The sequence below is a fragment of the Schistosoma mansoni genome, chromosome 1, assembly GCF_000237925.1.
Source record: "Schistosoma mansoni strain Puerto Rico chromosome 1, complete genome".
Lineage (NCBI taxonomy): Eukaryota > Metazoa > Platyhelminthes > Trematoda > Strigeidida > Schistosomatidae > Schistosoma > Schistosoma mansoni.
The window spans coordinates 44235302-44254031 of record NC_031495.1 but is presented as its reverse complement, the minus strand read 5'-3'; the positions used below and the strand labels follow the sequence as shown (position 1 = coordinate 44254031).

General features: G+C 31.1%; 1 protein-coding gene across 1 annotated transcript; it reads left to right on the top strand.

Annotated features, from left to right (window-relative positions):
• Positions 1-1083: 1083 nt before the first annotated feature.
• Positions 1084-15678, top strand: Smp_174540 (family M1 non-peptidase homologue (M01 family); the record flags this gene model as incomplete). The annotated part of the gene is made up of 10 exons (XM_018794540.1): positions 1084-1215; positions 1868-1923; positions 3757-3987; positions 6265-6375; positions 8398-8568; positions 10192-10332; positions 11534-11566; positions 12619-12684; positions 14177-14252; positions 15505-15678. The coding sequence occupies 10 exons, from the start codon at positions 1084-1086 to the stop codon at positions 15676-15678; spliced, it is 1191 nt and encodes a 396-aa protein (XP_018648943.1).
• Positions 15679-18730: the final 3052 nt, after the last annotated feature.

Below are 18730 nucleotides of genomic sequence, written 5' to 3'. Positions count from 1 at the left end.
TAAATGTCAAATTGACACTGAATATTAAATTAATTAAGCCATAAATGAACGTCACCTGGATTTAATTTATATCAAGTGATATAAAGTTATTCTTCATAACATTTATTCAACTATCGTAGAACTGTATCACTTCTAAACTAGTTAGATATATTGTTGATACGAATGATGTTGCTAATATTTTTAACATAAAGAAAGCAAGTCATCAAACTAGTCTGTTGTGATAATTAAGATTTCTAAACTAGACATTATGACTGAACTCTTTCAGTTAGATTTCCGAGTATGGTAGCAATTTGTATGTCCTATAAGATCAGTGATCTTTCTTTGCTTTATTCAGGAATTAGTAATCTAAGTACAAGTCTTTATTTTAGGGGCATAGACATTCGATGAAATATAAATTTTTAATATATATTTTACATACATTGCCACTATTGATACTCTTATAAAATGAGGATTAGATATCGGAAAATCAAATTTCGGATGAATTTTTGTAATAAGCGAACAACATTTGTCGAAAAATTATCGGAAACCAAAAATATGGACGGAGTATTCTTAATAGTCGTGTGCTTTTTATTATCATGGAACCCAGAATTTTAAGGTCTCATAGTGAGAACAATTACTTAATGAACTCCATCGACTTTGAGATTGAAACATGTCCCTTATGCAGTTGGATAGTAAGCGTGCAATGTTTTTGATTGATTGAAGTTGGAAATCTGAACTGATAGATTTCACCTCAGTGATCTACAGATTTCTTATTCAGGCTGAGATCTAAAAATTCTGGGCTTTTTATCTTACAGCGTCATGGCCACTAAGTGCTGGGAAGTTCTGAACTACGATAAAATATCTATGAAGTCCTCTGTGGTTCGAATTAGCTCTCAGATTATGTTGATTTATTTTAGTACATATAATTAAACTTAATTCATCGTAGATTTGGATCATTTTAAACTAATTATTTGGTTACTCCTACACTGATGATAATGCATTTACCGCTTTTCCTTCTTATGAGATGATGTTTACTTATGAATATATACATTGAGTAATTCCATAGCATTTCCACAAATACTTATTTTATTTTCGACAGAGACAATGACTCAAACACTAGATGTTGCAGAAAATTCTTGGTACTTATTCAACATTAAACAAGCTGGATTTTATCGTGTTCATTATGCTGACAATAACTGGGAACTATTGACAGAACAGTTGTATAAAGACCATCGTGTAAGTAGTAACTGTTATTTGGAAAATTGTTAAGATTAATCACCTCCAAAGTCTATACAAAGATAATTACTTTGATAAACTAGAATATGACTGTGAATTATCCGTTAATAGTTTATCCTATTGAGCTTATATAAACGCTACAGTAACTTTACTGATTTACAATTCATATTTAAGAAACTATCTGAAGAAATCTTCTTTGCTCAAATATACTAATGAACTTTGTTGAACGGTTTCTAATGGACGGTAACATTTTATTTATAGCGAAGTAGTAGGTTTTAGCCACATAGTGAACAATCATTTTTATTTTTATTGTGATCGTGAATCGATCGAAGTTAGACCACCAGTGATAACCTGGAACCACTGGACGACCATTTCGTCTTATTATGGGACTCCTTAACAGTGCGCATCCATAATATCCACACTCAAGGCTCTAACACAGAGCCTTCATTTTCGAGCGAACGCTTAACCTCTAAACCATTAAGCCGGTATCCAACGGTGTTAAAATCTAACTTCAACCAGTTCACAATAACATCGACCGATTCATGGTCATAGTGAAAAAGTAACAATCTCCACAACTTTGTGCTGATAATCACTTTGATTATTTGTGTTTGCTAAATGAAAAATTAATGAATTCTACATTTTCTGTGATTAGGCTATACCACTTCATTCACGAACACAAATTTTGGATGACCTATTCAACTTAGCAAAGTAAGTGTACTTATCTATATTTATTATTTAACATAATATCATATGATTTGCATCTGATTGAAATTGAAATTTAATTATTTACATATTAAAATGAGCAGTTTCTTGTTACACGGTCTTTGAAGCTATAAATCTATAAAACATTCTATTGTGTTGACCAGGACCTTATTGTGTACACGTTAAAGCTATGGTTGAATTAAATATGTGAATGGATAAAGTAAGTAGATTCCGAATTGATAAGCTGTGAAATATAAGATTATGATTTAAGAACTGTATAGCAGATCAAGTCAAAATACAATATAAATAACAGATATGTTTGAGAGGATGTTTTCATAAACGTTCTCTTCAACTATAAATATCGTATTGCAGTTATTGTTAATAACCTAATAAGAAAATTTTATTACTATGATACATTGAAAACAATCGATCTTTAACACGAATTCCTACAAGATCACTTTCTATGATATTTCAGAAAAATTCTGTAAGGTGAAGAGTAAAATAATATGACCGTTATACAAAACTAGAAAAATGATGTCTGATCTCCTTTCATAAGAAGAATAATTATATAATGTTAATTTAAAATTTTTTGTGACAAGAAACAGCTAGCATGAATACAAAAAGATGAGTTGATACCACGTAAATGATCCAAAGAGTTTGGGAGAGGACAACCCAATTTGTGTTAATTCTACGGTGAGAAAAGTACCTCAAATATAAGAGGTATGAAGAGGTGACTGTTTACGAACTTACAAGGAAGATTTCTTTTGAATCGATTTCTATCTTCTTCAGATACCCATTCATATAAAATGTTTAGTTGTCTCTCCTTAGGTAAACTGTTAGTAACTTGATCTCAAACGCATAATGCTTTATCTCAGTATGATATCCACCATCTAATGAACGAGAAATGATGAGGGCCTATAATTGAACTATTAGATGTTACTTATAAGTATAAAGATAACGAGGTTAAGTAGATTTACTAAATTTTGTGTATGTATTTTCACTAAACTTGCACATCATTTACGAATGTCCACTGGCGTTTTATGTTTTCAATGTAGTGAGATAATTATTGCTACTTTGTACAACCTTATTATCAACCTTTACTCAAATTGTAAAACTAACAGCTTACACTTATCAAAGTTGAATGATTTTTCTGATTCAATAATTTAAAATTACTTTTTAGTGTTTTTGTAAATGAAGATTTTGTATCCTTAGCAATTTCTGTTTAGAAAAAAATTATAAGTTCATTAAAAGTTTTGTTAAAACTGTATTTGTTTTGTTAAAGTTACTTATGGTTCAGCATGATACCTGTTAAATCATTACAACAATAATAAACCAAACAAACAAGGTCATAGTTGTATAAATAGGGGGTAACCTTTTTTTTTATTTTTCTGGTAAGCTGTAAATAGAAAACAATAATTTCATTAAAATAATGTAACAACTACGTCCAATCAAAATTAATCGGTAATAAAATGAAAATAAAAAAAAAGTTAGTTGAAACCTTCTTGTTAGTAAATTAAATCTACATGGGTACAAAATTTACCTCGATACATGTTAAATTGTATGACATAATTAAACTCTACTGAGTTGGCCTTAAAAGGGAAACTTAGTTGATATGTAGTTAGAATTAATTATTTGATTGACCAGGATTTAATTAGTGATTGTAAGACTTTTTTTATCGTAGGTTTCACTAATGAATGACCTAACAAAGATTTGTATTATGTATTCCGTTTGCAAATGTATCATCCAACTAAAAGTTTATTCAATTATACTATAAGTATGTGAATTTACTATGTATACGATTTTGTTTTATCTGCTTTTTCTCATTTTTAATATTTAAAGTCGTGCTACTGTATCATATGATGTCTACTTAAATCTGACAAAATATTTAAAAAAAGAAGATCAATATGTTGTATGGGAAACAACTCGTCGAGCACTTTCTTATATAGATCGTATGCTTGCCATGGATGAAAGTTATGGAGCTTTTCAAGCATATTTACGTACGCTTGTAGATGATCCTCTTAAATCAGTCGACTGGACAACAATGAAAGAAGACAAAGATCATATGAAACAGTAGGTTACTTAAATGTTTTTTAAATTGTGTTCTATATTCACTTCATTAGATGATAATCACCTAGAGCTTAAGAAAATATATTGCCTAAAACAAAAGAACCTTATTTATTCTGATTTACTAGAATGTTTGGGATACAGAATCCGTGGAAGGAAAGAGGATGGTGAGATTATAGTTTATGGACAGCCTTTTAAAAACTCTAAAATAACCTTGGAATGTCTACCTACTTACTTGGGTTAAATGAGGGTTATATATTCGCGTGAGGAATTAGGATTAGTATTTACAATTGAACGTCAGCGTTAGGAATTAGACTTGATGTTTTCATCACGAACCGACATAAGCTATAATACCAAAATCTTACTAAACCAGATGAATAAATGAATTTCTCGCCAAAATCCAAGATCTGCTACCTTAAATCTAATTCATTCATAAATTATAGTTTCGCCGGACAAATAACCAGGTTATCGCTATTATCGTATGAAACATATTTGTTCAGTGTTTATAACTCTGGCATGGAGTTACCTTCAATAACGTACGAAGTGTTTTTATATCGATAAGTAATTATATTTATACATGCTTGTATACTTTCCCAATTGAGCGCAAACAATATTCTGAGTGATAATACTGGTTTTATGATCTGGATTGTCCCATAAACAAAACAATATACGTTTACTTATTTGTCTCTCAATGAGTGAAGTGTTTCTTTTAGGATAATGATCTTAGGATATTTTGGGAAAAGGGGATTTAAAAGAAACTTGTCAGGTTTGTAAGTTTAGCTTGCTTATCATCAAATTTACAAGCCTGACCAAATAAAAATGATTGAGTCAAAATATTCCGATTATTCTTAAGGCAAACAGCCTAATTTGTAAACTTGTTTCTATGGTAATTTTTAGTTATTTTTAACTCCTTTTTACTATTACGTTACAGGTTTATAAAGGTTAGTAGTTACATGTAGTTCATATGTAGGATCTAATTCTTGCAGTAATAGAGTGTTATTAGGATGTTTAACCTAATTCAATCTTATTGTTAGTGTTAGCGATGATTTAAACCTAACTCATTTTTGTAATTTCTGGAATTCTGTATTTGTTCCTAATTTCGTTTGATGTGGTCACTTGTTAGTTGTCATTGACCATCCTCACAACACACTCATGGAATTTTTAGATAAGCAAAGTTGATTAAAATATATGACTTTCGTCCAAATTTGATAGAATGGTTTTAGAGTATTTGGGCGCCAAGTTGATGTGACACATCAAGAAAGAAGAATGTATTTGTAAAATCTTAGCGAATGAATTCGAAGTAAATCCAACGTTTTGCCTGACAATCTGGTTCAAGCTTTTTCAAGGAAATATAATGAAAGATCGAATTTATCAGATTTAAACAAGTACATAGTTCTCTGGTTAACTGTATACTAAATAAGTCATCTAATCAACGTTAAACAATGTGTAAAGTATTGAGGTAAGGTGGTGGTTGGAGGTGGTCAACAGGAAACCCTGGACCCGGGTTTCGTGCTACTTGGCACTCGTCAGCAAGGTGTACCTGTAATCTTTGAGGGAACTGATGCTCCCTGGAGGATTCGATCCCGTGTCACTCAGCTTCACAGTCAGAGACGTTACCACTGGGCTATTCGGGCCGAGATCAACCTCCTGTAGGACTGAGATGTAATCACAATTGATTGATCACTGGGTGGTGATCAATGTCATACATGTCAAATCCTTCTTAGTGCTGATCGAATGCTATCGATCAAGTTGCAATGTGGCCACCAGTCTAGGTGGCTCGACACTGCTTGCACTATATATATATTGAGGTAAGGTGGTGGTTGGAGGTGGTCAACAGGAAACCCTGGACCCGGGTTTCGTGCTACTTGGCACTCGTCAGCAAGGTGTACCTGTAATCTTTGAGGGAACTGATGTGTAAAGTAGGTATTCGCTTTAGTGTGTAAGAGACATGTAATGTGAAATGAAAAGTATGTTAATATAACAGATTGTTTGTATTCGTAAGTGGTATGAAAAGAAATTTTATTCACAATTTATCTCCACCGACCGGCGAATTTTTAAGGAAACATACAATTTTTGAATATTATATGAATCAAATATGTCACAATATGCATAAAATGAAGATAAGTAAACAAAATAAAAATAAATGAAGGAATGCATGTTTGTGTTATTTCTGCTGTTCCAGTTAAATGTTCAACACATTCAGATATGACAACTGATTAGAACAGTTGAATATCATTGTTGTTGAAATTTTACTTATTTCACCGGTTGTTTTTTTTGTTTAAGTATGTTGCGCCTGACATTAACTCGTCTAGCATGTCAAGCTGAACATCATTCATGCGTGAAAATGGCTACAGAATATTACAGAAATTGGATGCTTAATCCTGAAAAGAATTTGTAAGTTATGTATTAAACTGTTATGATTTTTGAACAATTACTAGATCAAATTTAGAAAAAGTACCTTCTTGAATATCCTGATTTGGATCTATTAAATGTAAGGTTGTTGCGGAAAATATTTCTGTCCAACAACTCGTACATCATTCACTTGTATTGGTCTATGTCTATAAAATCTGTATATCAGTTGTTAACTTGTAGATTTCTTCAAGTGTATTAAACATTTTATTATATTGTATTTATTTTGTCCACTTGATCATCCTTTATTTTTATGTTAACTCATACTGTTATAATTAAATCCGAGTATCTACGTTTTTCATCTCAAGTCTGTTTTATCGTCTATAACCTTGGTACATATGACTACTGGGGTAGCAAATAAGCAAGTTTAGTAACTTATGCCTAATCATTTTGGCTTTTTCAGAAACTCCGAACCTTATTTTTATGTATTACTGCCTTTCACCAAATTTCATTAGTATATTGATCCAGATATAAAAGCCTGTGTGTTAAATCTCTCAATTTCTTTGTAAACGTGGTGGAAAGGTATTGTAGAGTAAATGAATTACACTAGATAATACATTTAATACTTTGGTCTATGAAGTCTGAGGAAAGTCTACATTCTTCCCATCTAATATATGAATTGTGCCAACATTATCTATCATTACCGCATATTTGTTTTAGGAATTCTTCGATTTTCAGGTGAGTCTTGATCACTGAGAAGAAACGGTACTCACTTCTCAGTTCGATTCGATGGAATCTTCTCGAGATAATTTCATACAATACTTCAAACCATGAAACTCGTAGATGAACCAACAGAACAGTAATTTAAAAGCCAGTGTATTTCCTAGTGGGTTGTAGTAACTTATTACTTACTGAGAAATCCGGCGTGAACCAGTCAGAATAATACTGAATAAGTGTTTATTTTTAAAATGAATAAATAGTATTTTAAAAAATATCGATCATATTCTCACTTTATATAAACAGATGAGCGTCTTATGAAACGAAACAACTGGAACTCTTTTTTTGGACAAATTTTAGTGGTAGGATCAAAAAAACACTTGGGAAGGATAGGTCCAACCATCGACTATAATTTTATACTCCTATCTCACTAGAACTATCTCTGAGGACGATCATAAAGAGTAATGAACGAAAACCGTTGCAAATCATTGAATTCATCATCTAAATTCCAAGTGTTTAGTTTGTTTTAGATTTGGACTTGCAGGACCTTAATTTAAGTTTGATACTGTATTAATCAATATTTGACAGATCACACAATAATAAAAATCCACCAAGACTCACTGATCCAGATCAACAAGTCGATAATGTAAGTTAATCAAACTGCACGGAGCTGTGAACTGGTAACGATTTTCCTTAAGAACATCGATTATTTTTAAGGAATTGATGATGATGCTTTTAATTTCGGTAGACTGTATTATTTGAACATCCGTATCGTACTAGTATGAGACTCCTCAACAGTGCACATCCACGATCCTACACGTGGAATTCGAACCCAGGACCCTCATTGTAGTGCGAACGCTCATTATCGCATATCAATATCACATATTCGTTTGAGTCATTATAATTAGCTTTTAATAATCAATAGGTGTATTAAAATCAGATAGTTAGCTGTCTATGTTATGTGATTAATTAATAAACAGTAGTTAAATTTGCAGAAATAGTTCCCTGGGTTGCAGAGAATCAAGATATGTTTCACTCTGTTATCTTATCCTTATTGTAATGCTCTTGAGTTAAACTGGAGGGTTCAAATCATTTAGTTTTTACTGTTTTACAAGTTTGGATTTCAATGGCTATTGATTTTAGGATTATCTTCATTTCATCTAAAGAACAAAATGAAGGAAATAGTAATTAGTCATTTTCAACTAATCAAGTAACTAAATTATTCTGTTTACTTTCATTCCTGCGTTGAATGAATAAAGTTCTTTTTGTACAATACAATCTGTGATATTGTTTACTCTACATGAAGTACTATTCATTATTCCCTAATTTTTCATCCGTTTTATGGTTAAGGATCCCACCCAGTTTGAGGCCAGCCGTTTACTGCACTGCAATTAGAATCGGTGGACAAAAAGAATGGGAGTTCCTAAAACAACGTTTATTAGATGTGGATATCAGAGAGGATGAAAAAAACAGTATTTTACAGGCATTGTCTTGTTCTCGTGATATGTGGGTAGTAAGACTGTGAGTTATCTTACAATTCATTTGTTGTTGCGTTTGATTGTCAGCTTCCAACGAATTAAACATATGGTTCTTTATTTTTAATGCACTATACGTATACATGTATAAGTCAATGAAATAAATGGATTGTTTTGTGTTATATTGTCTGTCTGATACACATTTCGTGTTGTTGTATTTGTATTATGATTAAACTACCAGCAATTTTCACCATGTATATCTCTCAATATCGTCTGATTGTCCGTAGTTTTGTGTTTACGTAATTTAATTCATCAGTTTTAGTAAACGTTGTTTCTTTCAAGTGCCTTGTCAGTATGGAGGGGAATGTTTTTCTATGTAAGGTTTAACATTTTATAAGTAATTGTTTGATCAATGTTACTTTCCTGCCATCAGACTACACAGTCAGCACTTAGTAATCCAGCTAATGAGTTTGCTTGTAATATTAAGAGATAAATATGTGAACAATATGGGGAAATAAGGGTTAGAATTACCTGTAATAAACCAAAATAATGTTTAAAATATGTTTAATGTTTGATTATTTTGAAAAAAGAACGCTATAAAAATAACCATTAGCTATAAGGTATGTCCTTTCATTTAGCCGAACAAAGTTTAGAGTTCAAATAACACCAGAAAATAACAAAAAAGATTTACAAACACTGGTTGATTTCAATCTGTCATGAAATTTATCGCGAAACCAGGCAAATTTTGAATATCAGTATAGGACTGTGGAATTTGTTGAGTTTTTTTATTGAGATCATGAACTGATCAATGTCAGACCACCGGCCGTGTCATCTATGTATGGGACTCCACAGCAATGTACCGTCCTGTGCTTCCAGGTTTTCAATGGTGGCCTGATATTGATCAATTCATGCTCTCAAATAAAAAAAATGTGGATAATCATTTTTTTAATAGTAATAAAATATTTGTATCGGTTTTGTGTATTTGAAATTGAATCCTGACGAGAATTATGGATGGTAACTTTTGAGGATTATTTATGGGAAAATACGATACACATATTTTTATTGTGTAATTGTTAAGTGGCTAAACTATACATATTCATGTTCCTCCTATTATAATCTTTGTTTTGACCCATATAGTATTATTATGAGATTTACGGTTCTTGAGTTATGCCCAGTCAATTAATTACAGTCTCCCACATTTACAGCCACATTTGACCAGATCTTGTACAAATGGTATTTTCCATTTTGTTTTGTAATGTGATCTGTTTGGTTTGTATATAAACACAGTATGTTTGAAGTACATGATTCATATTGCAGAGGCTGAGATCGGTGTTCTGGACTCAACAGGAAGGGTTAGGCAGGAAGATGGACCGATAAGGACTCTAGACTGCTCGTACGGACTTATATGTCATTGGTCCGGCGGATAAGTCACTGTTCTCTATTTGTTGGTATCGCTACGTTAGGACACAAGGCCACAAGTTATAACAAATTTGTCATGATAATTCAATATGAGGAATGAAAAAAAGCCATGAATAAATTCTGGCCCTAACAAATCGAATTACTCTTCAAATATTCTATTAGTTTCTATTACCTGAATAATTCAAAATTAAATACAAATAAATACTTTTGTTGAAATTGATTATTATTTTTCATGTTATTGATAATTTAGACATTTAGAATGGATCATAAAAAATAATCAAAAAGATCCTCAAGATTTATTGGATGCACTTTCATCTGTTGCACTGTATCCTATCGGTCAGACACTTTTATGGGAACATATTCGTGAAGCATGGAGATTTATAATGAATGAGTAAGAATTGGTGTAAATTAATGAACTTTCTGAAATATTTTAAATAAAAATCATTTTACCTACTTCATTAGTAATAAAAGTACTCGTTTAACTATTGTTTAAGTTTGGATACTGTGATGAGAAGATGAACGTTATCAGAATTATGTGATATAATTGCATAATACATTTTGAACAGCCTGATCACATATACACTTGCTACGACATTGTTTATATATAATAAGTTACATGCTGTTTGAGGTTTTATGAAACATGCGTCTAGAATTTTCGATGCAGATGAGTCCTAATAATAAATAATTTAAGTCTTCCTTTTGAAATAAGCCTATATGATTCACCTCTTAATGGTAGAGGTCTATGGACTCGTTTCTTGGATGCCGAAAACTTAGCAGTACTTATTATATCGTTACCCTGACAACGGTTTATAAACTTAAGTGAGTAATTGTTATTAATCGGTGCTTCAGTTAAGAGATTTACATCCTTTTCAACATTATCGCTAGTGCAAATACGATCGATCTCACTGAATAAGCCTTTTATTAATCCTCATTTCTACTGGATCCGACATTGTCTATGTCTATGTCTACGGTTACAACGATGTCATGATACATATGAATCTAAATAAATCTAACTATAGATTTAGATCATTTGTCCCATAGTGAATGACTTAAAAATGGTTTGCCAGAGTTCTATTGAGAAGCCGCATTAGGTGGATTTCAGTCATACCACAAGTGTGGCAAATATTACCAATGAAATTGGTTGGTCTTTACCGAAATATCGAAAGTAAAGTGGAATTTAGTATACACACTATAACTTCAAACTCAGCAGTCTAGAAGCATCCTGTTTACCAAGAGATCTAAAACTTTTGTGTTAGATAACATCCAGAGTTGTGCTTTTGTAGTTCTGTATACTCCTAAACTAGCATGAAGTATGTGTTTAGTAACCTTCGTCATTTTATTAGTTATCAGCCGGAGCGTGAAAAATCTAATACCTGTTAGTCGAACATTCTTAAAATCCAAAAAATCTACAACTAATATACTGTTATTTCTTAGAAGGAAATGTATGGTTAAACCCAGATGAAGATGATTAGTTTACCTAATTATCTCAGAAATAGTAAATAATTAATTAGTGCGAAATTCAGATTTGTTCATTTAAAAATTACCAATGTAAGTCAAATGAAAATGTAATTAACATTTCCAATTGTTTTCAGAGGAAAAAATGCAACTCATCCAACTGCAAAAGCGTAAGTTTAGAGTAACAGACCACTTTTTTAAATGCATTTCATTACTTACCTCAGTTACAAATTACTTTCTTATTCCGTTATACTTTACATGTCCTCAATTTTCATTTAGTTATTACGTTTGCATTCAGTTGCCTACTTTCAAATGAATAAGTAGTATAATAATTCAGTAAACGAGGCATGGTTCATGAATTCTTGCTATACCCACTATGCGACAATGAGAGAAATAATTAAGTAAACGGAATATTCCATTGAGACATGAAATAAGATAAGTTCCTCGGAGAATTCTGTCTTCAAGTTAATATTCGCATTCAGTACAGAAATAATTGAGATCCTTAAGAAACTGTGTTAAGAAACCACATAAATGTTATCAGACACAATGCATATATATATATATATATATATATATATATATATATATAATTTCAAATTATAGTGGTAACTTGCGTCAGGCAAATAACTCACACATCAGCCAGAAGAAACGCATAATTATATTTTTTTCTCACCATCTGGGCACATGACAGAGTTTGAAATATCTGACCTTTTACTAACATCTGATTGTTTAGGTCGACTTTGCATACCGCCTCCATTTTCAGAAAAGTAAGGTCTTTATTTATTTCAGTCAAGATGAGGAGACATAATCAGATTGTCATGTCATGAAGTGTTGACGTTTTGGTTTTTCCAAGCATAATGTTAAATTCACTATCTGTTCTACATCACTTCTTGTTCATACTAAACAATAAGCGGTAATAAGTTGGAAATATGAAGAGTCTATACATCCTGCATTTTTTATGTTGTCTGAAATGCTTCTAAAATAATGTTCAGCCTTCCCGTTACTTTCATTTAAGTGATAAATATTGATTTTCAAGGTTGTTTCTCATCTGTCCATTAGACGAAACAGCCTGGACGTTGACTTCCTAACAATTTTTACAAAGTCGCATTTGATTTTAAGTTACTGACAATGCACTAAATGGGTCTAATTCTTAAATTTAATCACCCATATTAAAGATAGTCAGTAAAATTAAGACTAGTTTGTACTACTCCATCTTATTTAGCGCTTCATCTGATGATCTCAATGACATTTGCAAATATCAAATCGCAAATTCTGGGCGTAATAATGAGTAAGTAATACAATTGGTTTACAAGAAAACACTTAAAATTATTCCTTCCATCAACATTTGTTTCATATTTGGACTATACAGTTTACCTTCGTAGTAAATATCAGATTAAAATTAGTGATTACACTGGGTCAAATGAGAATTGGACAATCAGGTTTATTCGTCATAATAAAATAGTAATTACGGCGTAATTAACATTATTTCCATTCCATCACCAATAAAAGTTATTGATTTACAAAACTCGACTCTAGAGTTCCTTCATAGCAGCATTCCGTTTTCACTTTCATACATGTATAGGGTTTAACTTTACATAGCATAGTAAAATCGAATAGATGTTTCTGTACACAATAAAGCATAAGTACCTAATAAAGCCAAAGAGGGAAGAGTTAAAAGTGGCATTTTGTTTAGTGATTTTTAAATGTGTAATTCATAATATATCATCAAAGAACCAATACGCAATCTGAAAAGCATATAGGCATTAGGATTTTGCTGATACGTTTGAATCCATAGGGTAAATAATGAGTGTCCACGACCAGCTGATGTCATGATCTATTTGGAACAGGACGAAACTTAATAAGTGACTGCTTTCTGTCAGTAAAATAGTGAACAAGATTTTCCATATTCTCGAATTTCTGTCGTGTGAATAGTGTTTGTCTGTCACATTATTTCACATATCTTGGAATGTATTATTCGCTCTATAATACAATTATACTACCTAGAATCACCTTGATTTGTCCTTTGGATTTCGTCCGCTTTTAAAAGCAAGCATAACTTGGATATATATATATATACCTGAGTAAAACAATCCACTTCTGCATTGTTCAAGTAATTTAAGTATGATATCAATTCAGCAATTACTTACTTACTAAAGCTTGTGACCCCTCGTTGAAGAGCATAGGCCGCCCACGAGGATTCTCCAACCAACTCCTTCCTGGGCCGTCCTTTCTAGTTGTTTCTAATTTCTATTCATTCTTTTGATGTCTGTCAATTTTTAATTTAGCAATAATACAGTTAGAATTACTTAATTATTTTTGCGATTATGAATATACTTCAGTCTAATCAACACGTATATTTACTGAACTAAAAATTGTTAAGTTACATGTTTGAGACTTTAGTTATGAAAAACTGACTATTTCACCAAGTAGCCGAAAACCATATTGGTATGGTTAGTTTTTGTTCGAAAATGTTTTCTAAATAGTAGTTAGTTGTGATTCCGAGAAAAATGGTTTCTAACATTCAATCTTCTTTTTATGTTTTTTGTTGGAAAAAGCAACATCCTTTAATATATGCAATTCAGATTTATCAACTCCAATTCGAATTGTTTATTCTTACATAAAATCTAAATTATTAAACACTTTAGGCTCTATTTCATACCACTAAACTATTAGCGGGATATGATAGTGTTAACAGAATGGTAAAAATATCAGGTAAGTAATTCTGCAGTCAATGGAAAATGTATTAAGATAAGAATTATTTTCTTTTCTTTATTTTACAGGTGTGTACTAACTGTAATTCTTAAAATACTATCCAAACGTCATTACACACTAAATAACATACCGGATCAAGAAGAAGTTAGTTCATTTTATTAAAATTTCCATTCATTTTCTTGATAAAGTTACTAAGTTTATGACTCTAGTTATTTTGAAGTGAAAGTTTTGTTCCTGTATAAGAGTTAATTATTAGTTTTTGTCATATATTATCGTGTTTAATACATAAACTGGTACATCCTTGAATTAGATTAAGCAGGCTCCTTACTAGAGCGTACAGTGCAAAAAATATTACTGAACACTTAATGCCGATAAAACTTCAAAAACCTGTTTAATTGAGAGATTTAAAACACTCATTTTATATTAGTGGTTTCAATAAACCCCTTAATATTGGCTTAAGTACTAACCATTAGACACTAGGAATTTTACACACTTGTGGAGATAATGACATAGTAATGTCTTTAAAAAAGTTACTTCCAAATTGATGAGATTTCTCGATATATATATATATATATATATATATATGGAAACTGCCGACGAAATAAATTGATGTTTTGAATGTCTTAACATAGGAATAAATTTGTATTAATGACGTTAAAGATGCCCAGCTTGGTTGGATAAGTTAAGTGATGTAATTTTGTTGAGGTTGATGGTTTAGTTGTGAAGTTTTCATTATCATAATGGACACTGTCAGCTAAATAAATTTTATTTGATGTGACAAGATATTGCAAATCCAGGGGAAGAGGTTTCATCTGTATATATTTGTTTAGTTATAACCACATTTTCCGATGGTTTAGCAGTTGGTGGATTTATTATATCAAAGATTCCACTTAGGATATAAGCTTGATGCCTTGGACCGATAAAACTCCAATTCACAACTTGAGGTCTTTACATCCCACGCGGTCTACCTGAATAATACCATACTAGTCAACCTACTGTTTTTGGTAGTTATTAAAGTATACATACTTTAAGTTTGCGAGAATCACTTTCAGTATTCCAGTTTGAAAATTATTTAATGGCTTTTAATTAAAACTTAATAACTAATCATAGCTTTGTCTATAATATTCTACACACACACACACACTTAAAACGTTTAATTTCTTTAGTTAGGTCAAATATTAAGACTCCATGTCACGGAACACAAATAATTCGACATATATAAACGCTTCAATGACCATATCCATTAGTTTTAAAAACCATGTTAGATAACAAAAGTTTGACAAGACATAGGTATAGTTTCTTTCAGCTACTTGGTAGATCTTTGATAAGATTGGATCCAACTTCTCTTTTCTCATATTCATGAATACAAATAGTTTTTTTTTTAAAAATTCATTAGGTACTTGCTATGCAAAATTCTGGACAAAAACTACTTGAAAACCATGTTCTTAAACGTGGATTAAACGATTTATTTAAAAGATCAAAAGAAAATATAAAATGGACAAAAACACATCGTGATATTATTAGTAATTGGTTAAATAAAAATGTTCCAAATACAACAATACTACTTTGAATACATTTCTTTCAGACTAATCAACAATGTCACTAATAGACAGTTTTATTCTATTGAATTAACTAATTAATTAATGGTTTTCTCAATTCACAGATCTATCCATTGATCTGTTGATCAATTCATTTGTATTTGTGTCACTGTAACAAAATACCTTTCTTGTTTTTTTTCTTTCTAATTAAATGTTACGTAATCATATTTGGGTTTCTATGTAGTCTTATTATTATTATTATTCTGGATGTTCTAATATCCATTCGTCACTGAAGCATATATATATAATGATCCGATCGTACATATATACTAATATTATTTGCATTATATATTTTTCTTTATTAAAGTAATAATTCATTCTACAAAATATTACAGATGAACGAGAATAAGATTCGTAGATCAAAAATGCTACAAAAAAAGGATATACAAGCTCAGTTTCTCTATTCATAATTGCTACTATTATTATCATTATTATTAGTAGTATTGTTATTATTATTATTACTATTATTATTAATACTACTATTATAATAGCTATTAACCAGAATGCATGCTTATCTGTAAAGGTATATTTGTTTAACTTCTATGATCTGATAAAATTTTAAAATGTTGAGCTGGTGTGTAATTAGTACTTACACTCTATAAAAATGATAAGATTGTTTGTGTCTTTAAGTGTTTGTTTATCAAGATTTTGGTAAAATAATATAATAAATAATGTAATTTATATCCTCTTAGTTACAAAAATTCTTTGGAGTTTTAGCGACAAACATCTAAGAAATCTTAATCAATGTACATTCAAATAGGATTAGTTTTATACAACCATCCGTGACTCTGATGTTCGTAGACTCTCAGAGAGAGACAGTCATCTCAAAAATCATTCTATTGTATGAAAAATTGGTCTTATCATCGGGAAATCGTCTGTCTCCTTGGTTATCTGTTTAGATTAAAACTTCGTCCATTTCATGCTTATTATAAGGATTCGTTTAGATAACTTACTAACATTCTGTGATGTTCCATAGACAGGTTGATATATATATATATATATATATATATATATATATATATATATATATATATATATATATGTATATTAGTCGTGACTGGCATTCAGAAATGTCAAAATCGTACCATATGTCGCCAGTGGTGCTGGGAATGATTATCACTCTTTATCATAAGCTGACTGAAGTTAAAATTGTACCATTAAACGATTGTCTAGTGACCGTGGTAGTTTGGTGTCCTCGGCGAGACCTAAGGATCCTAGGTTTTGTTCCTGCTAGGGTCATGGGTGTACAGTACTGAGGAGTCCAAAACTAGGATAAGACAGCTGTTCAGTGCCGCCTGTTTTCCAATAGTCTCTCTCTCTGAAATGTTGAAATATCAAAATCTGATAGAATCATGATTAAAATAACTCAGGTTTTGAATTTCTTGAGCTTGATGTTTTACCTAAATGTAGGCTCACGGTAAAGTACTTCTATTTCTATACTCGGAGTCACTGAAGTACCAGCTATCATTCTAATGTTAACCTAGAATTTATCTGTTGAAGTTCTTAACTTAATGAGAATTGTCTGAAATTGTCATTCCTCCAAATATACCCATTTTAAAAAGGCCAGATGCAGGAAATTATTTCAGGAATTTACTTGCAATTTGCAGAAATTCTAATCTTAGTTCATCTCTCAAAGTCTAAACTGTGAGTACAGAGACTGTACTTTATTTGAGTTCTTGTTTAGACTGAACGGCTTAATGATATTATATTAAGATTCCAAACTCTTATATTTTCAGCATTAATAATAAAAACTCTGCTCGAGTCAGTGTTTCCTTTAACAAGTGGCCATTTTACGTTTTCTATTTGTTAACTGAATGGGATCCCATTGAGCAGACTTCTGTTAACATTTAAAATTGGTGAAAATTTCTATTCGGAATAGTCAAGCTAAAGAAAGCTAAATAAATTGATTTTTATACTGAATAAAGATACGACACAGATTTAGTTTTCTTTATAAGACAAATCTCTTAGTAAATATTTATACCGGAAATACAAATATAGCTATTAGAGCTAGATGTTTACCATATGACAGCTCTTCCTACTTATAAGATTCCCTGAAAATCATAAATGGACACTTCATATGTACATGAACAACAATTCACGTCATTCATTCCAATGGTTAGATATTCTGGCCAACACGACTACATTTTACTGAAAAAGTTACATGTATTAAAAATGGTTTTTAATAACAATCCCATAAATGCACTTAGTATTGTTTGTTTGAATCTTCCCATTGATGTTTTAGGACTGCAACTGGTCACTCTCTAATTGGCGTATGTGCATACTGTGCGCATTGCTTCGATATAGCCTAAATTCCCATAAATGTTTATTCACGCAGAAGGTATGACAAACTGTTTCTCAAAACTCCTGTTAACCATGAAATAACGTTTGCGTCGAAAACATTTTTTGTCTAGTTTCTGTCGGTCTGAATGTAGCTTCAAACAATATTTATTATTCAATGGACTGAAAGTAGCAGATCAAATAAACTTTAACATTTAATCTGTCTTTTTCTTGTTGTTATTAGACTGATTTCAGGTTGTGAACAAATTGAAAAAGTTAACTCATTAAGAAAAATCTACTTCATTGAAACAAGTTTATCAAAGATGATCATACTTAAGTTAGCACAAAACTGAATATAAATTATGTCAATGAAAAGTTTTTAAAAATATAATCCATCAAAGTAACTTAATTAGAAGCTTCAGTGAAACGAGGCACTATAGAATCCAGTAAATCAATGTATTTTGCGAATTAACAGTCAATACAGTCATTAACTAAGTAATGACACGTTCCTGTTTTGAATTCTATATTATAATTGCTAGCAAATTCACACGACTTCAAAATTATGAAATTTAGGGTTTTATTTCATTTATGTTGCTTCATTTAATGATCTCTTAAAGAAAACAAACATATTAGGCTACTGCAGTTGATGGTTAACTGCTTCCAGTCGTTCAATTTTCCAAATAGATTGGCGAATTTACCGATGATTATAAAAGTCTTGCGGTCACTTTGACATTTTCGAAAGCAGTT